Genomic DNA, 25425 nt, shown 5'->3' on the forward strand with positions numbered 1-25425 from the left:
GCTTAAGTCACTGAGCCACCCAGGCGCCCCAACAAGTAACATGTTTTTATTTTTTTTATTTTTTTATTTTTTTATTTTTATTTTATTTCTAGGATAGAGAGAGACAGCGTGAACAGGAGAGGGTCAGAGAGAGAGGGAGACACAGACTCTGAAACAGGCTCCAGGCTCTGAGCTGGCAGTCAGCACAGAGCCAGACGCGGGGCTCGAACCCACGAACCGTGAGATCGTGACCTAAGCGAAAGTCGGACGCTTAACCGACTAAGCCACCCAGGCGCCCCACAAGTAACATGTTTTTAATTACTTGAGTTTCCATTTCTCATGAGAGTCAAAACTTCAAGATTATAAAGAATAAAAGAAACCTTTCTCAAGGTGGTTGGATTTTTCTTTTTCCTACATGAGGTCACCGAGGCTCAATCCTTTTCTGACAAATGGGATCCTTTGAGCCAATCTTCCCTAATACAAAGATGTGATGTGGGAGACACGTTTGCTCCTCTGTGTATATCCCTTTGTGTATCGCAAGCATTTTTCTTTTCTTTTCTTTTTAAGAAAGGGGGAGTGAGTAATAATGGACCTAAGTCCTGGGTGCTGAGTAGACAATCACAGGTGTGCTGCCTTTCTCAATCATGACTGCAAAGCTATGCTCTTTTATCGGAAAGAATTAACCTACTTGGAGATTTTCATGGTTCCTAAGACAGGTTTCTGTGGGGAACAGTCTCCTCACTAACGGCTTATAGCACGAGCAGAGAACTACGTACCCTGAGCCTGACGGCCATGAGAACGTGTCACCACGTATGGACAGAGACCCATCCAAGCCCTGATTAATGGGGAGCTTCTAGAAGGAGTTCCATGGCTGTCTGTGACCCCAGCAGCACAGCGGGTAACATCCAGGTGACCCGGCCAGCCTCTGGGCTTCTGTGCCAGGTCATAAAGCGGGGTCGGCACGGTCAGCTCCTTTCCCGGGGCTCCCACACCCTCCCTAGACTGGGAGAAGCATAGGCCATGTTTTTGTCATCACTCACGGCTCCTGATGGAGCTCCGTACACGTTGGCACCCACCGAACGGAGGAACGAAATGCGATGGAAAAGTTTTCCATACACTTGATCTACACAGACAGCCTGAGTCATGTGGTCAAATTCCCAATCTCTACCCCTCTTTTCAGTTCCCACCCTGAGTTTCCTGCCTTCAAAACTCCAAGGCTGTGCCCGTGCCCGTCCGCCCCGCGTTGTTATTTTGCTACGTACGGAGGCAGCCATGACGCCCTAAACCGTGGCTTCCTGGCAGGCACCGGTCACAGCAGCGCCCGGCCACGTGGGGCTTGCACTGGCACTGGCCCCCAAGTCGGCTGCAGCTGGGCCCCACCGAGCCCTGAGGGTGACACTTGCAGGCTGTGGGGAGACAGAGGACAATCAGAGGCACAGGAAGCGACAGAGGGGCACCTGGTCCTGCTGGGCTTCAGTTCACCTTGATTCGGCACTTCTCTAATCCTTAGCTCCCTCATCTGTTAAATGGGGAGAACACAGGATCTACCCCAGGGGGTTAGAAGGACTGAAGACCGTAATGCCTGTGAAGTCTTTAGGACTGTGTGGCGTGTAGTAAGTGCTCAACAAACATTAGGTAATAAACAGATCTTAACAATAAATGCTACTTAGTAAGTTAGTGACAGGCTTAAAATTAGTTGTAATAATTAATAGTCCCAATATAATTATTATTATTATGATTACTTCAATTTCTGCTGATCCATGTTGGCGTGGGGCTATATGTTTGATTTCCCTCATTCTATGTGTTTCATGGGATGGTGGGCATCCTGAAGGCAGGGAAAACCATTTGCCCAGAATTCAGGAACCCCAGGCTTTCACTGCAGCTGTCACTCTATACCAGTGGTTCTCAACTGGGGGGAAGACTTCATCCCCCTAGGGAATATACGACAGAGTCTGAAGACTTTTTTGAATGCCCCACCTGGGGAAGGTTCGGCCGTATCAGGTGAGTCGCGGGTAGGAATGCCGCTAAACTTCCCATAATGCCCAGAACAGCCCTCCATGCCGATCCTCCTCCACAACAAAGCATTATCCAGCCCCAAATTTCAAAAGTGCTAAGGGTGAGAAATACTGCTCTATAACTTAGCAAAATGGACAAGTTACCTAGTGTTTTTAGACCCCAATAGTCTTGTTTATTAAATGAAGGTTTAGGGGCACCTGGGTGGCTCAGTCGATTAAGTGTCCAACTTCGGCTCAGGTCATGATCTTGTGGTTCATGGGTTCAAGCCCCGGGTTGGGTTCTGTGCTGGCAGCTCGGAGCCTGGAGCCTGTTTCGGATTCTGTGTCTCCCTCTCTTTCTGCCCCTCCCCCACTCATGTTCTGTCTCTGTATTGAAAAGAAATAAACTATAAAAACATTTTTTAAATAATAAAATAAATGGTTTAATAAAGGCTGAAGGATGAAAGAGGTTGTTTCGAGTTCATTCCAACCCTAAAATTCCAGGATTCCGAATAATTGTCCAGTAATATAGCATCCCAACACTCCTACAAGGCTCCTGTTAAATTTTTATTAATTTTAATTTTTTTAAATGTTCTTATTTTTGAGAGACAGAGAGTGAGCAGGAGAGGAGCAGAGAGAGAGGGGGAGGCACAAAATGCAAAGCAGGCTCCAGGCTCTGAGCTGTCAGCACAGAGCCCGACACAGGGCTTGAACTCATGAGCCATGAGATCATGACCTGAGCCAAAGTCAGATGCTTAACCAACTGAGCCACCCAAGTGCTCCTAATTTTTATTTTTTTAAATGTTTGTTTTTATTTATTTTGAGAGCAAGGGGAGAGAGAGAATGCGAGTGGGGGAGTGGCAGAGGGAGAGGGAGAGAATCCTAAGCAGGCTCTGCGCTGTCGGTGCAGAGCCCGATGCGGGGTTTGATCTCACAAACCGTGAGATCATGACCTGAGCTGCAATTAAGAGTCAGACGCTTAACCAACTGAATCACCCAAGGGGCCCTGCAAGGCTCCTTTCTTGTACCCTCACTATACTGTGCCCTGTGATTCCAACACAGCAAGAGACTGCTCTGTATATCTAATCATTGGGCAATTGGTATTGACATCGATTGCTCAGACTAGGTGCTAAAATAAATTAAATCAATTCACTCATGTTCAGAAAAGCAGTGCATCAGGAAAGTCCATTAAGCCAATACTCACCTATTGCCCCATTGTGTAGCCTGGCAGCCATGCTGGCTATAAGCCTTTCACACGCACCAGGGAGCCCCTGGGGTCCTGTTTGCAAGGCAATGTCAACACAGTTGTGCAGCTGGTACTCATCTAAGTCCTGCTTGCTGCAGAAATTCTCCAGGGAATCGATCTGGGGAATCAGACAAGGCTTTGGAAGTAATACGAAAAGAAAACGTACAATCACAATGGTCTCCCGTCCAAGATTCTAGTCATAAAAACAATTTGATCTATGAGAAGATGCTTACAACTGAAGATCTGAAGATTTTCACTTTATTTAAGAAATCTTTAAATGTGCACATTTGTTGACTTAGGACAAAGCAAATAAGACTTTTTTTTTTTTTTTTTTAAAAAAACCATCCTTAATGTATTTTTAGTTTGCTAATACATTTGTCTTAGATTTCAGAGAGTCTTAACTAGGCTACTTGTGATAAATTCAGACATTATGGCTTAGCGCATTCCCTAGTGTTACAGGGGAAGTCTAATTCCGCAACACTCTCCTTTTAAAGTTTTGTTCTTTTCAATTACGTACGAACAGTGGCATTCTACGTCAGGCCCTCTGCCTCTTCGACAGTCACAGTGTAGATGAAGACGCTAATGCTCTGAGAAGTCCTACAAGAAAGCTACTTTTAAACTCTGTGTCTCCATACTTATTTAACCACTTGCTCCTATATTCAAATAACACTAACATCCCATACGCCCAATTCCTCACAGACGCATTTTGTGACTTGCTGGCTTAGATCATACAAATGGATTGTTCTAAGCTTATTCTCAAAAATGGATCATCTATAGTTTGATACCCATGTGAATAAAAGCCATACAGTTATATTTCTTGAGAAGATTTTATCTAAGTTATAACTTATTACCATTAAAATTCCTTTAAAGTTTATTTATTATTTAGAGAGAGAGCACGTGCAAGTAGGGAAGGGGTGGAGAGGGAGACGGAGAGAATCCCAGGTGGGCTCTGTGCTGACAGCAGTGAGCCCGATGCGGGACTCGAACTCACAAACTACGAGATCATGACCCGAGCTGAAGCAGGACGCTTAACCCACCGAGCCACCTGGGCACCCCTAAAATGTTCTTGAGTGGCTTGGATGATGCAGAGGAGAACTCGTTGGTCCAGCGGAACTGATCACAACAGTCTGGTCGTTCTGAACAAGTGGAAGAAAGAGCAGCATTGCCATTGGGGCTGATTCAGCAGGTCAGGTTCAAAGAGTGAGCCGGGCGTCTGCCCTGGCCTTCCGCCTTTGTCCGTTCCGAACCTCTTTCCCATGATCCTTGACTTCAGCCTTCTTTCAACAGCTCTGCCCACCCCCAGTCGTCGACACACCAGCAGCGGAATCTCAACCCCGATGCCTCTTTCAGTGTCTCCACTCCGCAAACCTCTACCCTCACCCCCCCTGCACTTCCTCTGCCTCCTCTTGCTTCACTGAGAAAATAGAGCCCCCAACTTCCTGCCTCTCAAGCTCCCTGCTCACAGGTACCACCCCCCCCCCCCCCCCCGGCCCCCCCCCCCCCCCCCCCGCCATCCCTGGCTCAGCACTTATGAAGAAGTGTTCCAGGGGAAGAGGTGTCCACCGCTACACCCTCTGCCTTAGGGAAACTTCTCTGTGGGTTATGCTTTGTTTAAGCTCTTGCTTCAACCGGCATTTAAATGTGCCTAAATCTCTCCCATCTATAAAGTCTATTTCTCTTGCCACTGCCCACCATCTCTGCCCTTTGACTAATTCCTTGATAGCCAAATTTCTTGAAACATTGTTTCCTGACCACCCTCACTGCCTCTTCTCCCGCTTACTCTTCAGGCCAATGCAGCACCTCTTCTCCCACCCATCCTTAACTGTTGGGACCCTCAGGTTCTCTCACTCCACACCCCCTTCCAAGGTGGCCTTGACAATGGTGTCACTTCAGTTACCATCAATACGTTGTTGACGTCTGGATCTATCTAGATCTCTTGCCCACATCTCAGTTAATGCGTTCCAGATCTGCACAGAGAAGCTTACTGCTTGTCCCACAGGTACCGCAAACCAACACACCCGAAACTCACTTTCCTTTCTGTGCCTATTGGTAGGAAATAACGCCACCATCTGCCGATATACTTGGTGTAGAAAACTGAAGGTCATCTTTTCTTTCTTAAGTTTATTTATTTATTTTGAGAGTAAAAGAGAACACAAATGGGGGATGGGTAGAGAGACACAGAGAGAGAGAGAGAGAGAGAGAGAGAGAGAGAATCCCAAGCAGGCTCCTTGCTATTAGCACAGTGAGATCATGACCCGAGCCAAAATCAAGAGTCAGACGTTCAACTGACTGAGCCACATAGGCACCTCAAGAAGGTTATCTTTGATACTTGCCTCTTGGTCATCAACACTCCCCACCCACCCCACGCCCCCCTAACATCGAGTTGATCACAGGCTTGGTCCATCTAGCCTCTTAAATGTGTCTAGGATGCATTAAATGTGTCTTAGTTCCCCCATCGCTACTCTAATTGAGGGCATCTGGGTCACCATGGTGGAAGCCCAACAGAAGTCCCATCTTCTGCTCTTACCCCTTTCCCCCACCAATTTCCTACTCTGTAGTCACGCTGATTCCTTAAAAGGCAGTTTGTTCAGATAACCTCTCCTTAAAACCTTCAGTGACTTCCTATTGCCTCAGGGTAAAATCTAAATTTCTTCTCTTTTCATTCTGTCAGTCCCCTAACGTCTTGGCTCAGTGGTTCTCAGAATGGGAGGTGCTACCCCCTAAGGGGCATTTCGGAAATTCCAGGGGTGGTTTTCGTTGTCATGGCCATTGGAATGGGGTGTGTTAATTGGCTTTTAGTGGGTGGGGATTGGAAATCCCATACATATTGACAAAAAAGAAAATCATCCCATGTCTCCTACAGCTTTTGAATGTTTTACCAAGATCCATGAGGGAGAAATCCTTATTCATAAGTTGAAAGACCTGCTCTATGTTTTAAAAAACATGTTACACATGTTGTAACACATGTAACGCAAGTAACCTGCTTTCACACCTGGCTCACATAGAGTGATTCTACCCATACAAGTGTGGCCATGCCTCATTATGTCTTCTGCGTATTCATGCTTGTGCAGATACATATTGAAATACCTAATGTTTCTCTATAAATTACTCTCCTTTTATGTCTCTTTGTATTTGCACATCACATTGATATTATTTGGAAAGTGTAGGCTATAGGGCCTATGAATTGCATTTCAAATTGGTAGAGTGTTACAAAATAATCATAATAAAATACGAATGGGTTGGGGAAGGGCGCCTGGGTGGCTCCGTCAGTTATGCGTCTGACTCTTGATTTCAGTTCTGGTCATGATCTCACCGTTTGTGAGATGGAGCCCCACGTCAAGCTCTGTGCTGACAGCACAGCGCCTGCATGGGATTCTCTCTCCCCCCTCTCTCTCTGCCTCTTCCCAATTTGAGCTCTCTCTCTAAAAATAAATAAACTTAAAAAAAAAAAAAAACACGAGAGGAGGCTGGGCCAGGTGATGTTGAGAATCACTGCTGGAGCCACAATGAGCTTTTCAGTTCAGTGACCCGTTGTGGCTCTTAGTAGCTCTCCTACCGCATGGTCATTTCCCATATGATTGTCTGCCTCTCTCCTTTAGGGAGTGACTCCCCACATGTCGGGATAGGTGCTTGTCTTGGTCACACCTGTGCCTACCATCGTGTCTAATTTACAGGAAATAGTTCACAAATATTTGCTCAGTAAAGAAGGACATAGACGTGACTAGTGTGGTATCTTCAAGTGGATACTAAAATGACTACATTCTCCAAACACAAACCAAGAGAAAAGACATGCAGAAAGAAACCAGATAGGCTAGGATTGGGGATGAGGGCAGCCACCTGGGGACTAATTACCTATAGTTCTTTGTCGCAGGCAGTTTAGACGAGGCCATACCTGACACCAAGCAGATGGACCAGATGGTAAGAGTCCCCGTCAAGCTATAGGATTTTGCAATGTCGTGACTCTCTTCTTCTCCTAGAAACATCTCAAGACTTTGTTGACCAAGTCAACCAGATCCTGAGGAGTATCTTGGTTCTTATCAATTTGAATTTCATGGTTACTATTATAATAATATAATCCCTTTGTGATTTAGGAATTCCGTAATGTCTTCCTTTCCCTTTCTTTAATCTGCCTGGTTCCCAACTTTTAGCTTCTTTCCCCCTAAATTAAATCTGTTGGGTTTGATTTTCTTCCTTTATGACTCCTTGGTGGCCCATGCGTGCAGTTCTATTTAAAGCTCCTTGGGAGAGAATATGACTTACACGGAGAGGGAAGTCAGGAGAATTTAAGTCCTCATTCAAGAGTTTGTTTCAACTTTCCTCTTCCTTTCTACCATAACAGGCCAGAACCTCACAGCAATCTCACACGGCCCTCCAGGTGAAGGACTTAGAGCATCTTTGGTGAAGGTCACCAGATTAAATAGAAATCACCCAGTTGGAATTGAATTTCAGAGAAACAATGAATATTTTTTAGTATGTCTCACATAGTATTTGAAGGCAATATTTGGGACATATTTATTCAATTTTCAACTCTAGCGGGGGGCCCTGTGTTCTCTCTCCTTCTCCCTCTCACCACCCCTTCCTCCCTCCTCCTTCTCTTCCCTTCTCTTCCTCTTTCCTTCCTTCCTTCCTTTTTCCTTTTTGCTAAATCTTGCAATCCTACATCTGGTAAGATAATCTTACACAATTTTTTTTGATATTACAATACCTCCTGAAGTCACTGAATAGAATTCAAGATACACCTGTCTCATTCTGAATTCCATGGTAGATGACAAAGTAGCGAAGTTCCAGGGTATAAATTTAAAATGTCTGATGGTAAGAAATTGAACATTGAAAACACAATTCATGAAATATGGACATACAGCTAATTAAATCAGAGGTCGTTACGCTTCCTGTAAAACGCTAGACAGTAAATATTTTTGGCTTTGTGGCCCTTGAGTTCTCTGTGACAAGTACTCCACTCTGCCTCTGTGACTTAAAAGCAGCTGTGGATAATAAAAAACAAATGACCATGACCGTGCCGTGTTCAAATAAACTCTGTAGGGCAGTAGTTTGCCAATGAAATCATGATATTAGAAGATTCTCATGAATATTTAAAAACGCAACTGTAACACGTTAACTTGCTTCTGGGGCCTGGATGGCTCAGTTGGTTAAGTGTCCAACTTCAGCTCAGGTCATGATCTAGTGGTTTGTGAGTTCGAGCCCTGCGTCGGGCTCTATGCTGACAGCTTAGAGCCTGGAGCCTGCGTTGGATTCTGTGTCTCCCTCTCTCTCCCCAGCTCACACTCTGTCTCTCTCTCCCTCTCAAAAATAAACATTAAAAAATATAAGTTGGTTTTTGTCCACAAAATTACTTTTCGGAAATCCCACACAATTCCATACAATTCTCCTAGGGGGTGGATGAAACCAGTACTCACACATATTGCCAATCATCCTGAATGCACATTGGAGAACACCTTCCAGAAATTCATTTGACAGGTTATTTCAAAAGCCAGAAACCCTGGGCGTGTAGGGAATAGATAGGTAAACAAAGGCTTAAGTTTCCTCAGTGCCCAAACTCTGCCGAGTGACCAGCCTGGGCCTGAGGCTGGGGACAGAATGAAGGGACTGGAAGGAACACTTATGGCCCAACTCTGTGGAGGAACGACACTGAAGGAAGTCATTCGAGGAAATATTATGCATCATTCCTAAAAATAAGAAGACTACATAAACACCATAAGAAAATGCTCGTGATACAATGTGAACTGAAAAATACCCGTGCACAGACGTATACAAGCACCCCGAAGACGACACTGTAAGAGCACAGTTAGGTAAAAGCGGAGCTTACACGATGACGACCGTGAACATGGCAGAACATCTCCTGGAACTTTCTGCAGTGCCAGCACGTCGTGGTGGCTCAGAGCAGGAACTCTGCCACCAGGGAGTCTGGCTCTGACTCCTGACGCCTCACTCACTAGCTCCGTGACCCTATGCCTCGTTTCTGTCGTCCATAAAACGGGGACAGTGACAGTCCTTACCTCATAGACTGCTGTGAAGGCTAACTGATAGAGTCCGCAAAGCACGGCAGACCGTTGCTGACAGCTGCTGTGCCATAAGGGTTTGCACTTGGTGTTAGGTGACGTTTATAGAGAATAAGGGATTTTTTTTTTTTTTACAAGGAAAAAGCTTCTAAAGAAACATTTCACCACCGAGCCTCAAAGTAGAATTATAATGGGGCTCAGTTTAGAAGGCAGCACCCACGTTGCTTCGTGATACTTACTGAATCAACCAGGATGTGTGAATGAGCCTCCTTCCGAAGGCTGGGGAAAATAGACATCTATGGAATATTGTACATCTGGCTCTAAACAGATGGGTGTGGGAAGCAGCACGAGTCTGTATTAAGAGAAACAAAGCAAAAATTCAGTGCCAAAAGTACAGTTATGTAACCTAAGCAGCCGTAGTAGTTGGTGGAGTTCTGCTGGCGTTGATGTGGGCTCCGCCATGGAGCAGAGGCCGGGTCTAGACCAGCTTGGGTGGGTTGAATGGACAGCAAAATCACACTCGGATTCTCTGTGGCTCCTCCAGAGGATTGTGCCAAATAGCAAGGCCTGGGGAATGATTAGCCACGTGTTGTCATAACAGCTCTGGGAAGAAGATGGAATAGATGTCCCTCTTCCTGTCTACCATGCTCATCTCAACAGGGTCTCCATTTTGTCTTGCCACAAATCTCTGATGCAAAATTAGTGGCCTCCAGAGCGGTAGCTTTTTACCTGGGAGCCTCTCCAGCTGTTGAGATAATGCCCTATCGTTTCTCTCGAAGCGTTTCACTTTCTCACCTCTCAAGGCCATCTGGGGAACGGGAAAGGAATGCTCGACACTGAGAGTCTGGAGGTCTGGACTGCGATCCTGATTCTGTTATACGCCAGCTAAGAGCCTGGGGCAGGGCTCCAAGTGTTCTCCTTCTCAGTTCCCTCCTCACCTGACGAAGACTTTGTCTTCCTCATCAAGTTGTCAGCAAGATGTGCCCTTAAATGTGAAGCTCAGGGTAACACACACCAAGCACTTAATAAATGTCACCGTCTCCTTTAACACACCTCTTCTCCTGCCTAGTTCTTTGCTACGGACTGATAGACATACGAAACTCTAAGAAGGCTTCTGTGTTTGAGGACAGGTCCCGGGCATACCTGGAAGTCGCCGGTAAAGGGAAAGACTGAGGTCGCGGCCGTGGAGTCTCAGGTGTACAGTGCTGGCTCTCTCCGAGGGGATTAACCAGGACCTGGACAGCCCAGTCGGCTGCGGGCTACAAGGGAGTGACATAAAAGCATGTTTTTGTGAGGATGTACGTACCACACACACCTAACGGACAGCCCTTGCAATCCAATCTGTCACCCACAGCCCTCTCAGAAAATGGAAGTTTGGAGCCGAAAGGAGTCTTAGAGGTTGGCGGTCAGCTCTAGCTCGCTGGTGGCTGAATGGAGGTCTGGGGAGACAGAACACTGTTCCTGGCCAGAGCTGTAGTTCAGAGGCTCCAAAGACTCTGGTGCTCCTGACAGGGCTAGTCTTCTTCTTCTTATTTTTTTTTTTTAATGTTTTATTTATTTTTGAGAGAGAGAGAGAGAGAGACAGCATGAGCAGGGGAGGGTCAGAGAGAGAGGGAGACACAGAATCCGAAACAGGCCCCAGGCTCTGAGCTGTCAGCACAGAGCCCGACGCGGGGCTCGAACCCACGAACCGCGAGATCAAGACCTGAGTTGAAGTCGGACGCTTAGCCGACTGAGCCCCCCGGGCGCCCCTGCCAGGGCTAGTCTTCAACGTCTGCTCCCCAAGAGTCAACTGATCATCCTGTTCTCGGATCACTGAACAAAAATGAAAACTTGGAATCCTTGACAAAAGGATATATACGTTTTTCATGTTATATAAATATTAGGGGCCTGGGTGGCTCAGTCGGTTAAGTGTCCGACTTTGGCTCAGACCGTGATCTCACGAGTTCTGCCCTATATTGGGCTCTGTGCTGACCGCTCCGAGTCTGGAGACGGCTTTGAATTCTGTGCCTCCCTCACTCTCTGTCCCTCCCCTGCTGGCATTCTGTCTCTCTCAAAAATAAGTAAACGTTAAAAAATGTAAATGTTATTTAAATGTATTGTTACATAAATTCTATGATTTAACATTTATTACTAACTATATGACTAAAATATAAAATATATTATTAAACCTATCTATATGTATGTAAATATGTATAGATATTTATAGCATATGCTAAATAGCTAAATTCTGAAGACCATGCAATTTGGAAATGCTTTTTTTTAAAGTTTATTTATTCATTTTGAGAGAGAGGGAGCACACACGTGCGCAAAGTGGAGAGGGGCAGAGACAGAGAGGGAGAGAAAGAACTCCGAGCAGGCCCCACGCTCAGTGCAGAGCCTGATGTGGGGGCTGAGTCCAGGAACCAGGACATTGTGACCTGAGCCTAAACCAAGAGTCGGTCTCTGAACCGACTGAGCCACCCAGGCACCCCTGGAAATGCTTTTTTAAGGTGTCAGAGGGGCACCTGGGTGGCTCAGTCAGCTGAGCCTCTGACTCTTGATTTCGGCTCAGGTCGTGATCTCATGGTTCGTAAGATTGGGGAGCCTGCTCGGGATTCTCTCTCTCTCCTCCACTCTCTGCCCCTCCCTGCTCATCTGCTCTTTTTCTCAAAATAAATAAAAATTCAAACAAAAAATGTGAAAAATAAAGATGTCAGAGATGTGTTCTATGGAAAAAATCATCTATTATATTTTTAATGACTTGTCCTACCTACTCACCAGGTCCAAGTTTACTGAAGTCCCTTGGCTTTTGTTTATAAGTGATAAATAGAGAATTATGTCACATCAAGGGTCTCAAAGTGGGTCAGCAGCTCTGATCACATAACACACAATGAGCGCTTCCAGAATGCAGTCCCTAGAGGTACGCTGGGGGCCCTGAGACCACCCCCAGCCTTATAAAATACTTTGGGGGGTGGTCTGTGGGATGTCAGATTATCACTGAAAAGATTGTGCAAAGAGAAGTGAGGAACCACTGCTTTAGATCAAGCGTTTTTCTCATTTGGTTTCTTTTTCTTTAATCTTTATTTTTGAGAGAGAGAGAGACAGTGAGACAGTGTGAGTGGAGGAGGGACAGAGAGAGAGGGAGACACAGAATCCAAAGCAGCTCCAGGCTCTGAGCTGTCAGCACAGAGCCCAACGCGGGAATTGAACCATGGACCATGAGATCATGACTAAGCCGAAGTTGGATGCTTAATGAACTGAGCCACCCAGGGGCCCCTCTAACTTGGTTTCTATTCTGCCTTAGATATGTCTCAAAAGGCAGTGACGGAGGGGTAGCAAGGCCGGGGAAGCCTCGAGGAGCAGCCCGCTTTTAGTTTTGCTCTTGTTTCAGGGTAAAAGCCAAGTGCAAATAAACGCCTCTTCTGTATCTCTAGGAGTCAAAATCTCTTCACATAGGTTAGCCTGTGAAGTTTTTAGAAAAAGCCTAAGGAGGGCAGAATTTGTGTTATTTTAGTTTTTTATTGTGCTTATACAAACATTCCATCACCACTTCCTCAGACCCTGCCCCTTCAATATATAACGCTGCTTTCTCCATGGAATACATCATGCGTGCCTCTGGCTTACTGTGTTGTTTTAATATCGTTAGGAAACTCTTTGATTTATAACGCTCTCCAGATGTTCTGGGTTTTGTTTTGATTTTTGGGTGTTTTTTTTTTTTTTTTTTTTTTTTTTTGCAAACCATTCTCTGATGACCCTACCTCACAAGACTGGAATGGAAACTCTTTGAGAATGTCCTACTTCGGGCAGGTTTTACCCTCGCAGAAGAAGTTGGATGCCTGAGTTTCATAGCGAATGGCGATGGTGAAGTCCACGGGAAAGGCAATGTGGTCCACAGAAAATCTCAAGCCAGCCCCAGGGAGAACCCGGGCAAACCCACGTCCGGTCCATGCACTGGGGGTTCCAGGAACCGGTTCTTGGAAAACAACGTGAACAGCAGGCACCTGGCCAAAAGTCACTGAGCCCTAAAATTGGAGAAGAATGCACTCAGCGTCGTTAGAGCCGAGTCCTGGAAGAGTTCGGGGGAAAAAAAAGGACATATTTCCTGATGTGCATATGATCCATCTGAGTCACGGGTAGATTATTCCAACCAGGATACGATCCAGAATGCATCTGAGACGTGCTGAATCAGCAGCTTTGGAACACATGTTAAAGTATAGAATGATTGACTTCCAAGCCGTGTCACTGGAAACCACTTTAAACTTAAGTACCCAAGTGCTAATGAACTGAACACATTCCACACTGCTGACCTTGGGTTTTCTCAGATATGACCGCAGGATTCTGGCCAAAATACGGAGGGAAAGAAAATATTCCCATGCTTACTTCATGGACTTTGCCTCATTATGCACGACAGTGAGAAAACCCATTTGGAGATAGATATATATGATATTTCTTCCATGCAGACATGAGAAACACCCTTCTATCTGCTTGGAGGCATAGAAGTATAAAACGTGTAACGCACTTGATCAGCATCCCTCTTGGTCTCTGCCCAGGATGTCAGCCTGGGGCCATCTAGAACCTGGAGATAATATTTTAATGACTTTTGCATCTGTCTCCCCACGCTCACAGCATCCACCGGAATTCTGCCTCTTGTTGCTTTTTGCCTGTCGCACTACAACAGTGCCTTGGCCGGTCTCTCCATCTGTCCCTAATCCAACCCACATGACACACCGCTGCTAATAAGTGTTTCACACTCTTACCGACTGCCAACAGAATCACACCCAAATTACTTAGCCTGGGGTTCATGTTGCTCTGCGATCTACCCCAAACTGCTCCTCCTTTGATGAGTGCTTATTGAGTAACAATTCAATGTCAGTCCCTGCATTCGGAATGCAAAGGTGAATAGGACATAGTCCTGGCCACGGAGGAGAAGAGAACCTTGCTTTGAAGATCAAAATGTAAATAAGAAACTATCACCAGATTAGGTTTCAGCAGAGATCTATGTAAATTTGACTACATGCAATGTCTTTCAAACATTTAAGAAACACTCTCACAAATGCAGTAGATGCTGTAGATGCCCCTCGGGGACCTCCTTTACCAGTTTATGCCTGTGAGCTCCTTCCTGGATCAACCCAAGGCTGGTTTTACCTGAGGCCACATCTTACTCCCTCCCCCCATCTTGTTTCCTTCACTCCCTTACCAAGTTTTCCTGAATAACACTTCCTTACTGAATCACCCAAATGCGCCCAAATTCTGTACTAAATCACCTTACTAACTGCGCCCAAATCCAGTCCTGGGCTCTGTCTGTTTCCAGGGCACTTGACCTGCCACAGCTGGTGCCAACCGGTTTACCTAAGAGCAGACTCCAAGATGCAATTGCGGAGGAGGATTGTTTTCGGCCCAGCTGGCAATGGGGACCCTGTGTGTAACATGTACTGATGGTCCCTGGGATGTGGTGGCAGAGAAGTTGCTAAAGCTGTCAGCTGTGGGGAAACAGGGCGGGATGAAGGCATAATGGGAGCCACTGGCTGGAGCCATGTTCCTGGCATTGAGAGATACGGGGGAACGGTAATTATAAGGACTGTGGAAATAGGTAGGAGTTGTTGAATGCCATTGATGCTTTGATAAGCGAGGAAGACAGGCACAGGGCAATCGGTCACCAGTTTAAAGCGGAGTGTGAGAATCAGAGGGCCTCTCTGGACGTATTTAAAGAGACTCATCTCCTTCAGGTAGATGGCAGGAAGAGCTGAAGGTCAAGCACGGGACCTCACCGTAAGACTTGCAGAACTTTGGAGAAGCCTGAATTCTCAGCCTAGGTAAGTCACTTATGCCAAAGTCAGGTCCTTCACAGGGAAGAAGAGGGATCTTAAGACATGGGTGATGCACAGGAGAACCCTGAACTCTGAGTGCTCATGGACTATAGACGTAATCCACCCATTCTTACTGGAAAGTAGAGCCCCTCCCCTCCACCCCTGACGCATTTGAGGACAATGCATCAATTGACAAACCTAAATGATGCAGCTATCTTGTAAGAAAAAGTGTAGCTTCCTAAGGATCTGCCTCTACTACGCCTCCTGACCACGTGCCTGATAATTGGGGTCAAGTTGAAGCACAATCCGACTGGGAAAGTGCTAGATCTCTGAGAGGGACCTGGCTAACATGTACCAGCAGCAACTGGGAGAGAATGGGTCTGGGTCCTGAGGTTGCTAGAATAAGGAGGCAGAATAAGAAACTGGATACAGAGAGTTTGTTGATTTGGGATCACCAGGAATATAGGAGTTAATGGCCTGGCAAGAGCTTTGGAGCCTTGGGGGATGGATCCAGTATTTTGCTGGAGTAACTCTTGGAAGCTTGGCAGAAGCTGTGGCCCTGAGGAAGGGAAGTGGAGGTTCCAGAGCTGCTGTAGTAGACTGTGGAGGAAGGGATACAAGGCTCAGAGTAGTAGGCATTCTAGAACAGATCTAAGATACAAGACCAGGAAACCCACCAACTGATCAAGTTCCTTAGAGGCCTGGAGGACACTCTATTTATTGAGACAACAAGCAATGACTGGTGAGAAGGGCGTCAGCATCACTGAAAGGCGGAGTGCTGGGTGTCCTCTGTAGGCTGGTAGGATGTATCATTGCAAAAATGAGCTCCTTGGTATCAGTGTGGAGGACAGGATCCCAGACTATCGGAGGCTGGGTAGCACTGAACTCTAAAAAGCCAGAGGGGCTTAATTTTTACAGGGGGCAGCAAGGTTGGAGAAGGAGACAAGGGGCCTGACCCATAGGGATCTTCTGTGGAGATGACTGACAGAACGTGGTGTTCGTAGGAGCAACACAGATGAGCAGACAACCAAAGAATTGCTTAGTATATAATATCAAAAGTGATCAGGTATGAATTAGCACAAGGCTGAGGTCAGCTGACCCAGTGGAAAGATGTGATGTTCTGTCGAGTTCCTAGACCTGAGCCACTTCTTGCATCCAGAACCCAGTGACTGAATAAGAGGCCAGAAGCCCATGAAGACTCTTCAACACCATGGCAAGGGTAAACCAGGTACCCAAAGTGCCATCATGGTCCCCTTGTTAGAAGAAGGGCATCTGAGGGTCAGGTGACACATGGAGTCCTGGCCTAAGTCCTTTTTACAATCACTGATTGTACTGAACCAACCAATGGTCACTGATTTACTGAACCAACCATTGATTATTTCCTCCACTTCCTGACTATGTAATTGGAATGGACCTGCTTAGCAGTGGGCATTAATTCTTTGACCTTAAGGAAACGTAAGAGTTCTTCTAGAAGGAAATGCCAAGTAAAAGCTTGTGAAATGCCCATTCTCGACCACTTTCTCCCCACCAAGTCAAGAGAGTAAATAAAAAGCAATACTACAAATCAGAGACATCCTCCAAGTGCCACTCTCAGGACTTGATGGTGGTTCCCACCATGTCCCCATCATAAGCCTCATACAGACTTAACCAGCTTATAGCCCCATCTGCAGCTGTCATGCTTGATGGAGCATCTTTACCAGGGCAGATTACCACTACCCTCACACAGGGTATGCATCGACGGAAATGCAAAACATGTCCTTCTCCATAAACACAGAGAAGGAACAGAGGCGATCTGTCTTCACCTGGGGTGGGCAGCAGTGTGTGTTCAGTCTTTCCCCAAGACTGTTCATGCTCCGGGTCTCTGTGACAAGAGAGCCCAGAGGGGTTTGAACCATTTAGATAGTCCACAAAATGTCACACTGATTTCCTATATTAAAGGAAAGGGAAGTGGGTCCCTTGGCCCAAGCTGAGGTTATGTGGTCTCCCATAGTGTGAATCAGATACTCTGCGACCTCTGTCAGAATCACTGTCTGAGGGTTCACAGAGTGTCTGATTCACCAGTGGGACGACATAATCCGTCCTCAGCTCAAGGGACCCGCCTCACAGCAGAAGAAGTATGACTTTGCGATCCCCTACTCTACACAAACTGTGCCACCTAGATGTTAATCGCAGGTGGCAGTGGAGTGGGAACAGTTGAAAATGCATCAGCTTCACCAGCTTGGGGATGACACCCTGTGAGATGGGACAGTATTCCTCAGGATGTCACTTACTCCTTAAAGAGACAGACTTTAAGTGATGCTGTCCTCCCAATGGGGAGAAAACGTGGGTTTAGGAATCAGGTAGGATTAGCCAAGCTCACAGTCACAGGTGGTGACCAAGGGAATTTGGGCTCTTTGTGCTTGCAACTTTAGGCTCTGTGGGTCTAGACGTCCTGATTCTTGGTCAGGAACAAAGAATCCCACGAACTTTAGAGCTATGGCTGTGGCATGGCCGCTGGGACTCCTCATGCCTGTAGGCCAGGAGGCCCGGGAAGAAATGCCCGTAACCGGAAGGGCTGATCCTACTTAGTCAGGACATGAGGAATATGTGTGGCACGGAGGTAGCCGCTAAGACACCCGCGGTGTTCCCCCCGATGTGGCCCGAGAAGACCAGGGAAACCAGGGGCCCAGTCCTGGAAGGATGAAGGTCTAGGTCATCCCAACCAGCAGAAGTGCGAGTTGAGGGTGAGGGGAATCCAGAATGGGTGGCAAGGAAGGAGGGAGCCAGCGAGTATCGATTACAACCTTGGGGACTAACTGTGGCAGCCAGAGGCTGCGTTTGTCCCCTAATCTCCGTTTATAAATCCCCCCAGGAATTGTGACCAGTGAGAATCCTGGAGAGGCTGTATGCACACGGAATAAACTTAACGTAAGGAGGCAGATGGGCAGGGTCAGCTTCATGGGCATGCAAATGTGTACCTCCAGAGGGTCCCACGCTCAGAAGGGCCCCGTGCTTGGTTTAATGCTCTGCTGTCACCATCTTGAGATAACTTATAATTTTATGTTTGAAACTGTTTTGTTAGTGAAGTTTCTTGGTACAAGGGAGCGTGCACAGTAGCGTGCACACGAGCAGGACAGAGATGCCCCATATGTGTGTGCTTCTTTGCCCCCATTTGCAAATAGTGCACAAGATGCCGGTGAGCACAGCATTCTAGTGGACCTACTACGTGCACGTGCTCAGTGAGACTAAGAGTGTGTACAAGGTAAGTGGGTTACGTGGACGACTGAGGAAGCAGGGTGCTGACAGCTCCAAGAAGCCAGAACTTGCTTTGAAAGCCGAAAGAAGGCAGAGGGATTCTAAGAAACACAGTATTCATGCCGCTGCCCCCTATTAGCCAGCTGCGTCCACCAAGGGATGACCAGAAGGAAAGAAAGATAGGGCAACTCCCGGGTGTCTTTCTTGCCGTCCCCCCTTCCTGGTTAGTTACGCTGAAAGTATGGAGTGTTGATAGAACACATATCGAGGAGTGAACTAGAAACAGTTGTGTTCATTTTGCACAGCATTCCTGTTTGTTCTGGGGAGACCAAAATACACATGCGTTTCTAACCACAGAACACAACCCGTGTAATTTCAATGATTTCACGTGAGCCCAAACGCTCTTATATTTGTAGTGAAAACTGGCTTTGCATGATATAAAGATGCATGGCACATTTGCGTTTTTAAGTTATCTTTGCTTCAGACAACATTAGATGTAAAATAAAAGAGCACCAAGAAGTCAAGAGACTGTGGAAGAAAGTGAGAAGCTACATGTTTCAGTGCCTTCAGTGTTCTTTTTTCCCTAAGTTTTGAACAAACGGTCCTGCACGTGGGTCTGAGCATGCAAGGAACAGACACCAGCGCATGCTATTAGCGCTGACGGGTCTCCTTGGCTGGGCCACACTCTCCAGCCACCAGCTGCTGTGACACGGCTCCCTTCTGTTGAGAACTGCCCTTGCATTGGAGCCACCTCAGCCGGGAGTTTGCTGGCATCTGCCCTGGGAGCCCACAACCATGACCGGCCGATGGACACAACAGTCCTGCCCTTGGGCCTCAGTGGGGGACAATTCCGTTGTGCTATTTTGCTTCCGACCTTCCCTGGGGATAGGCCCAAGGCTAGATCTACCCCGGACCTCATCCTCGCCTCGCTTTCCCCTCCCCAGCCTCCTGCCTTTGCTGCCCTACAGGCTTCTCCTGATGAGCATTCCCTCAGAAAGGCACATGCACCCACATTTCTGCTGCACTGTCTCTTTCTAGGGAACCCAACCTAAGACCCACACGGACACATTTCTTCGATCTGAAGAGAAACCAGAGTATTCACACGGACACATTTCTATAAACTGGAAACACTTTCACCAAGAAAATAGGCCCTTGTTTTGTATTCCTTTGTTGTACTAAGCTAGGCATGGCCAATTGATTTTACAATCTTACTCACAGGCAGGACCCACAGTTTGAAAATTACCGATTTGTGTGACCCCCAAGATGGAAACAATGAACCACGTCCAGATGTCGGGGTAGGAAACAACGAACTATGTCCAGATGTTGGGATAGGAAGATAAATCTGCACTGGGTCGTAAGGGATGAGTAGAAGTTTTACAAATCAATAAATAAGACAGACATGGTCATTTCAGGCTAGAGTCAGGAGAGTAGTTTCTGGATACTTAGAGCTGTGTTTCTCAAAGAGCAGTCATGGACCACCTGTATCAGAATCACTTTGGGGTGCCGAGAAGATGTGCCTATTTCTTGCCCAGTCCCAGACTCTCTGATTTGGCATCTTGAGGACACAGCCTTGGAATCTGCATTCTAAAGGAACTCCCTGGGCAATACTTCTGTAGAGTAAAATTTGAGGTTCACTGATTTGTGCCATAGCCAGGAGGTGGGAGTAGCGCCTCATTCCCCACTCGTCTCTTTCAGATGGACTCAGAATGAGAAGTCCAGAGGCGCAGAGAAGGCTCCACGGGCATGTGGTGTGGGGGTGGGAACAGGCAGATGAAAGAACAAGGCCGCCATGACTGGTGCGAGTGGACTTGAGAGGAAGAATACCAGTGAGGAACCTGTCCCTGATCCTCTCGCCTGGAGGCAGCTCTCCTTAATCTGAAGCCCGTATCACATTATGTGCGCCTCTTCTACGATATTTACCTCACCCAGCCACCATTAGTTGTCTGTGTACACGGCTCATTTCCACAGCAATGATCTTAAGGGCAGACTTCATGCTGACATATTCTTGTTGCCATTGATTCAACCATTTTATTCCCTCACGGAGGTCTCTTATATGTAAGGAACTGACTCACATGCTGTTGTGAATGAGACCCCTAGTGTCTGATCTCATTGGCTTTCCAACATGCCCCTTCATGCATACACACATGGCAATGCTCACTAAAGATCCCAGTGTACTGAATGAATGAATGAATGAATGGGCCTAAAGCATCCCCAACTTTGACAAATATAGTTGCATGGCTAATATAGTTGGATGGCTACAAGGTCTTCAGGTCTCCTCTGGCCTTCTGAAGCCATTGGAGCAGGGTCCCGTGGAGGTGGCATTGTCCTGCACTCACACTAGCACTGACCAACTACCCCCACCTTGGATTCTAGGGCGACGCCATGCATCATCCTCAAGGAGGTTAGCATGTCGTCTTCCTTCCAACTAGGGGACAGCTCTTCCTCAGCACCATACCTTTCCTTATGTCCTTAAAATGACACAAACTTGTGACTTCGCAATTCCTGACTCTGACTCCAGAATCCAGCTTTCTGGAAAGTTCTATCTTGAAAGAAAGAAAGCTACTGAGATTCTGCCCGAAGCTCTAATTACTTTGAGCCTGTGCCCTCCTTTCCTCCATCCCGTCCTTGAGGACACTGGGAACTTACAGGGACTGAGTACTCACATGGGCCTCACATGGTTCTGAGCACATTACCAGATTGTTCGTTTGAGGCAGGGCCAACGATGGCCATGGAGAAGTGGTTTACCTCACTCTGCTCGTCAGCACGTACACTCTGCTTCTGATTCCTCTTCAGCATTATCTTGCCTTTGTTAACTATGAAGTCATTCTCTTGCTGCTGGAAGTACACATCACATGTAGGCAAAGCGGTTGCTGCTATCTTAAAAAGAAAAGAAATTATAGTGTAAGTAACCCACAGAACTTCTGGTTCTACCATAGTGCAAGAGTTTCCGGTTATCTGATAAGTTAAAAGGTAATCACAATTTTCCTGAGGCTCTGAGCCTCAGGAAGGAGCTGTGAGGCACTTTATAATTCTTGGTTTCGCTGTGAGAATGAGAAATTTTTGGTAGTCCTATGACGCCTTGGGTTTTCTTTTGGAACAATGCCGTACCGGTGAAATTCGAAACTGGAAAAACATTTATTCGTATCTCTTAGTTTCATGGTGTTAAAAAAATTAAAAAAGTACAAATGCTAAGTTTTAATGAGAGATCTCAAGAAGAAAGTTGTAGAAAATCAGCAGCGGGCATGGTGTAGAGACAGATTCATTAGCTATTGTTGTTACTCGGGACATTCTCTAGACCAATTCCTGGCCATTCTCACAGTTTGTGGGATTTGGCCTTTCAGGGTCCCGTGAGAGGTTATACCGGGAGAGCCAAATCCGAAATGAAGCAGAGGAACTGCATCCATGCAGCTCCCGTCTCCTTAAGATCCTGGTGTCACGGGCTTCCCTTTTATACCAACTCCTTAGTGGGGACCAGGTCAGAATCGCCAAATGCTCATTTCTAGACTTTCATGGTCCTCTGGATGTGGGTGCTTTCCTTGGTGGATGTTTCGTTATTGGTTTTACAGACAAGATTTTTTTCATTTCACAGGCACCCTGGTTGTTTGTCAAGAGCATGCAGGGCTCAGGTCAGCTGAGGCTCGCTTCAGGAACTCTCTTATTTTAGTGATTCTCAGCCACACTCGGACCAGCTGCCTGACCTCTGCGATGAGGACCCTTAGCCACACTGGATTATGTCTATCTGTCCTCCTCTTTCTTTCTTTTTTTTTTTTTTTCCCCTCACCAACTGTGTTTATTGCGTATCACACAATTAGAAACTATTTCATTAATTTTATACAGAAAGCATATTACGGAATTAACTTTATGCTATACTGTATTAAATTCCACATGATGTTAAATTCAATCAGTATGACGTCTTGTGACCACAGGTAGTTTCTATAAGAAAACAAGCCAGTGCTTCCCAAGCTGGCCACGAATCACATAGGGATCCCATTACCACCTAGACTCGATTCAACGGGTCTGGGGTGGACCTGAGACCCCCCAAGTCCAGCGAACTCCCCGGTGACACCAAACCTGTTGGTCGAATGGCCACAATTTGAGTAGCAAGGATGTTGCCATAGACTGATTTTTCGCATCCTTGCAAAATCCACATAGAGGAGGCTGACCCCCACACTGGTGGTGATGAAAGGCGGGGGTCTTTTCGAGGCGACTGGGTCATGAGGGCACAGCCCATGAACGGGATTAGTGCCCTTATGAAAAAAACCCCAGAGAGTTCCTTTGCCCCTTCTGCCATCTGTGGACTCAGCGAGAAGATGGCCATCTATGAACCAGGAAGCAGGCCTTCTCCAGACATGAGTCTGCTGGCGCCTTGGTCTTGGACTTCCCAGCTTCTAGGACTGTGGGAAATAAATTTTATGTTGTTTATAAGGCACCCAGTCTCTGGTGCTATTGTTATAGCAGCCGCAACAAATGAAGACACACACACACACACACACACACACACACACACACATCTTTTGAAGACTAAGAAAGTTGTCATTTTTTAAGTTCTCCAATGGTCTTGGATTCACATCCTTCCGTAACTCCCTCTCCATCCTTTCTCCTTCCTCTGCGACCTCTTAGCTTATTCCTTATTCCTTCCTATTCCATCCCAGGCCCTGCTGCTACCAGACCACACTTATGAGAACACCGAGGACAGTCTTCATCAAGGCAGTCTCTGGCTCTGAGAAGCTTCAATGAGTTCTCATTGCCCAAGGAGTAAAATACAGTCTCTTTCATAGGAGGATCTAATGTTCTTTTCCAATACTTCTTCCCTACATAAACTTCTTGTTCTATCTGTGAATATACCTACCCCGTCTCTCCTCTGAACCGTTATTTGTAACTTTTCCTGGCTGGACGGTCTTCTCACTGAGGCCACCGCCTGGAATACTTATTGCTTTCAAGTCTCAGGCCACGTTATTCTGTGCCTCAAGTTTGTTCATAAAGGATCACTTGTGAGTCTGAAATCTTAACACACCACACATATTGACCCTTCCTGTCATATGTCTCTACCCCCATCCTGAGGTATCTATGTAAGTGTATTAGCTACAGTTAAAAATTCCTGGAGGGCAGAGACCATAACTAATTGCTTTCTATGCGGCCCTTAGCCTGGAGCTCAGTGTTGAGCACGTGGCTGGCACATATTGATGGGTTAAGAGCAAGAGTTTTGGAACCAGGTGCACCTGGGTTCAATCCAGGGCCCACTGCCCACCAGGTGTGTGATTTGGGGCAAGGTAGGTAACCTCTCTCATGTTTCCCTCATCTGGAAATTAAAGGGGATAATACTTAGGTTGTTTGGAAAGTCAAACGAGATAATGCATACAAAGTGCAAAGGACAAAGCGCTAACTAAGGAGAAGTTGTTGTTGGTTTTCAGTGACCTCTATTCCCAACATGGGATTCAAACTCCTGACCCCGAGATCAAGGGTCTCACGCTCCACCGACTGAGCCTGTCAGGTGCCCCTGAAAGTTTTATTAACGTCAGCAGAAAGAGCATAGTAAGCACACGATACATATTTGTTGAATGAATATGAAAAGAATTAAATAGTGTCTAGCTTAAACTCTTTCTATTACAATTAAGGATCATCTTTTTAGTGGAGAGGACATTATTCGTACTATATTTTAAACACAACGTCAGTCCCAGCTTGAGTTGTCATAGATATTACTTTCCAATCCTCTGCACAATGTTCCTGGCCCTTGAAGCCCATTCTAAGTCCTTGATCTTCGTCTTTAAACCACGGAGCGAGGAGTAAGGCTTCACGTCGGACAGCACTCGGTTTGGAGCTTTATTAGCACATGATATTACTCTACTTACCTGCTTCTCAGCGGCTACCACGTGGTGAGCTGGGAATAAATGTTAAGTATCAGTCCATCTACTCTAGATATTACATCTGCCTTGTGTTTTCTTATCTAAAATAGTGGGAACAATAATATTCAGAGTGTATAGGAAAGATACAAAGTGTCCCCTCTACTCTTACTATGCTCACAACACTTTGGACACCAGTGTGTGCTGTATTCCCGTGCTCACCAAGTTTCGGACACCAGCTGAGTGTCCTATAATTTAATTCAGTCCTGACACCATCTCCCTGGACTTTGTGTCCAATGCCACAGGTTAAGAGCTCAGTCCCACCAGACTGCCCCCCACCCTTCAGATGCTAACAACAAATCCAGCTTGTTACCAGTACTTCTGACCAACCAGCTCTAAACTGGGATTCCCATGGCCCCCTCCTTGGGCTTGAAACTTTGCTAAAACAAAACTCAGGGAAACACTTGTGTTTGGTGGTTCATTATATAATAAAGAATTCTGTAAAGGACACAGACACACTGCCAGATGATGAGATACATTGAGTAATGACTGGGAGGGCTCTCAGTGTAGGAGTTTCTGGGCCCTGGAGTTGGGATGCACCACCCTCCTGGCACACGGATGTGTTCACCAACCTGGAAGCTCTCTGAACCCCATATGTTGGAGATTTTTATAGAACCTTTACGACACTGGCATGGTCAATCATTAACTCAATCTCTAGTTCCCCTCCCCTTCACAGAGAATGGGGTGCAGGATGGAAGATTCTAAGCTTCTAATCATGGCGGGGTCTTTCTGGCGACCAGCCCCCATCTAGGAGCCCATCAAGTCACCCAGTTAGAACCAAAGACATCCTTATCCCCCAGAAAATACTGAAGGATTTAGGACCTCTTTACCAAGAACCAGGGTTAGGGACCAATATATATTTTCTATTATTTGAGGACAGTTATGGCCTAAATATAAATACCAATATTATCTTCCCAAAGTTTTTTTTTTTCAGTTTCCATCATAAAGAAGCAAAATTAAAAATCATGAAGAAGAAGGCAGGCACAGAACAGTTTCATTTTGATCCCACCCCACCATGGTTGTAAGTTTAAGTAGGGATACTGAAAGCCTCTCGCCCTGTCCCCCAATTCCAGTTAGCAAAAGAGAACATTCCAAGCTTCCTAAGGGGCATTTTCATCCCTCCCATCAATGGTGTCCAGCCCAAGAAAAGATCTCAGGAAATGACTTGGTTGCTGGAACCTGGATGGGTTCCCTTCTTTCCTATCCAAACCCTGTCTTCTTCAGAACCAACTTTTACACGCTTTCTCTCCTCGAAGACTGCCACCA

At 46.4% G+C, this 25425-nt stretch overlaps 1 protein-coding gene across 1 annotated transcript in view; it reads right to left on the reverse strand.

The window, feature by feature from the left end:
* Positions 1–25425, reverse strand: part of LAMB4 (laminin subunit beta 4) — a 94830-nt gene that overhangs the window by 41463 nt on the left and 27942 nt on the right. Inside the window, 6 exon segments of the mRNA XM_039247246.1 lie at positions 1242–1385; positions 3178–3355; positions 9476–9503; positions 9505–9588; positions 10380–10495; positions 13055–13240. Coding sequence (XP_039103177.1) covers positions 1242–1385; positions 3178–3355; positions 9476–9503; positions 9505–9588; positions 10380–10495; positions 13055–13240 — 736 coding nt within the window.

Source organism: Hyaena hyaena, unplaced genomic scaffold (genome assembly GCF_003009895.1).
Source record: "Hyaena hyaena isolate Hyena2069 unplaced genomic scaffold, ASM300989v1 scaffold_294, whole genome shotgun sequence".
Taxonomy (NCBI): domain Eukaryota; kingdom Metazoa; phylum Chordata; class Mammalia; order Carnivora; family Hyaenidae; genus Hyaena; species Hyaena hyaena.